Here is a 2,681-nt window from a genome sequence, read left to right as displayed (position 1 = left end):
TTACGGTATAATTATGGCTTAAAACCCCGCAAACATGTAAAGGTATGTTGGTGTTTAAATTAAATACATTTGATTATTTCTTGTTCTAAACGTACAGGTGATACCGCTGTTCTGGACTTGAAGCATTGAAGACGCTAGGGATCACGTGAGAAAACCACACACGAAGGTTAGAGACAAGTAAGGTTGTCTGAACCTAATTATTCTTCTATTAATGTAAAACTATTATCTGTTTTTTTTTTATTTTTACCAGTTTGATTTTGGTTGATTTCTATTTTGCGTTAAGCATGTTTTCTTGGATCGAAGGAAAGCAACAAAAGTAAAATGAAAGGAATGTATCAATGCAAATTGCTATACCTTACTGTATTTCTACACAATAGAATAGTCTATCAATGTAAACTATTAACTGTATTTTGTTGTTGTGACCAATATTAAAATTTGTAATTGCTTATAGAATTTTTGTTAAGAGCATATTGCAAAACGCTTTAATTGATCGAGAACAAAATGAAAGGGCAAAAGCCACAGAGCGGCAACATGTAAGGAATATAAAATAATAAGTGCAGCTTTTTAGATAAAGGTTTGTGTTTTATCTCACAGTCACACATCATTGCGACAACGGCAAAAATGCGGAAAATGTTAATTTAGGTTTTTAGTCCGTAGTTATAAGTTATATTTTAATTTATTTATTATCCATTTAATTAGTTTTAGATTAGTTGTAAGTAACTCTTGTTGTTGAAAAATTACATCAGTAAATACTTAAATATGTGAATAAACTAATAAGATGAAAGAAAGTATCGTTTTTCTTTCCTTACATATATGTATGTATGTATATTCCCTGAACATACCATATACATTCACTGAACATACACATGTACATTCACTGAACATACCAAGAACATTCCCAGAACATACCATGAACATTCAGTGTATTAACTCTGACAGATTCCTGGGACCTACATGGAATGTTTATAATGGAACTCATGTACGTCCCAGTAATATGCATGTACATCACATGAATATTCCAGGTATATTCTGGGAATATCATTTTGCTATGTGGGTTGCGACTCTGCGCTTCTTTGTCCTGCTACGGTTTCTCTGCTGCTTGTATCGCAGCTTCCTTGTAGACTAAATAAAACTATACATGCCATCAAAAGGTAGATTAGCTACACTTATTGGTTTCTCCGTGCACTAAAATTATGAACATGATGGCCCACGCTGTACATTAAAATTATCAGTTGTTTCAAGGTGCCTTTAAAAAGAAAATTAGAGTCGACAGATACCTTACCTAACCATACCTGAACAAAAAGCGAGCGTTGGAACACAAACTGACTAATTGAAGTAAACCACGTAGGTGATAGCAAAAATAGAACATTTGTAATTACCAAAATTCTTGCTCCACTAATGTCACGAAAACATAACCCTATTTGGGAAAAGAATATATTTTAATTGTGTGTAAACTAGTAAAAATGAATATTAGTTATGGAAAGCTTGCAGTTTACCTATTAACATTTCTGGGTTACATTTACTCTGGATATGGTTCAGGACTACTAGGTAATTTGAGAGATGCTATTCTAACAGCGGAAACAGTGTTCGGAGACGTTGTTCAAAATGTAATAAAAGTGGCAGAAAAATTTAGAACCGTTCATGATGTTTTCGATGCCGCTGTTGAAGAGGACTGTGTTTTTAAATGTCCAACTGGTAAGTCTCTTTAATCCAATTATTTCGCCGAAAATTCGTGTTTATTCGAAATTTGATGCCAAAACTAGTTTAACCAAAACTATCGTATTTGCCATTTAGGTGAAAATAACACGGTCTTAATAAAAATCATAGAACAAGATCAAAATGTTTTACAAATTTTAATACTTTTTAATAAGTGATTTTAATATGTGTCTAAACCTTTGAAGTTTAAGCGTTAAAGGTTCGTCTACACCGGAGCGTATAATCGATGACCGTAAAACGTTAGAGATCATTCGCGCACACAATGAGCAAATTAACGTTCACATTAATACAATTTTTAGAAAACATTATCTATCAGCATATATAGGGTGCCCGCCTATTGATGAAGCCCCAAAATTTTATGCAAAAATTATTTATTCAACTTTTCCTGAATCCCTGTCGGGAAGGGAGGAAGGACTTAGATATCACAAAGTACCATTACATTATTACTGTAAACAAATGCTGTGTTATTATTTCACTAGTTTTGCAGTCGTATTTATTACCTAGAATTTTAAAGTTTCCATTAGATTGGGTTTTTTACCACGTCCTCTACTGGACACAAAATACTTACTAGGAACATACATTTTTGTTAAAGTTACGAAGATTATAAATGATATTTTTTTTATATTTCTTATATATCATTTATAAAATTTGTAACACTTGATTTCAGTCACTTGAAAAATGTACCCAAAATGACTCAGACATCAAAATATTAAAATTTATTTTGTTTAGTTTTATTAGAAAAATTGCGTTTCGATCTTGTCAGGCAGACTCACCCAGGGGCGGATCCAGCTTTAAATTTAAGGGGGGGGGTTATGTAGAAAAAAAGTCTTCTGTTGTCTATGAAATTAGAAAAATTATCGTCGTTTTGTGCAAGGTGTAAGATTATTGCAAAATTTTATGTTTTCCGTCCGGTTTTGCATGTTTTGACCCAGGAAGCGAAATTTGAATATCACTTAGGTGCAAGA

At 32.6% G+C, this 2,681-nt stretch overlaps 1 protein-coding gene and 1 long non-coding RNA gene across 2 annotated transcripts in view; one reads left to right on the top strand and one right to left on the bottom strand.

Moving 5' to 3' along the window:
- Window positions 1-968: 968 nt before the first annotated feature.
- Window positions 969-1,349, bottom strand: LOC125503489. Its single transcript, XR_007280909.1, has 2 exons — window positions 1,283-1,349; window positions 969-1,185 (listed from the first exon to the last, which is right to left on the bottom strand). It is a non-coding gene; the product is annotated as an uncharacterized LOC125503489 (long non-coding RNA).
- LOC109544672 (group XIIA secretory phospholipase A2) overlaps window positions 1,181-2,681 on the top strand; it is a 3,438-nt gene continuing 1,937 nt past the window's right edge. The window contains exon 1 of the mRNA XM_019914986.2: window positions 1,181-1,695. Within this exon, the coding sequence (XP_019770545.2) occupies window positions 1,464-1,695 (232 nt within the window). The 5' untranslated portion in view covers window positions 1,181-1,463. The remainder of the gene's footprint in view (window positions 1,696-2,681) is intronic.

Source organism: Dendroctonus ponderosae, unplaced genomic scaffold (assembly GCF_020466585.1).
Source record: "Dendroctonus ponderosae isolate FM_Combo_2020 unplaced genomic scaffold, Dpon_F_20191213v2 Dpon_F_20191213_2, whole genome shotgun sequence".
NCBI classification, from domain to species: Eukaryota; Metazoa; Arthropoda; class Insecta; order Coleoptera; family Curculionidae; genus Dendroctonus; species Dendroctonus ponderosae.
This window is presented reverse-complemented; position numbering and strand designations above follow the sequence as displayed.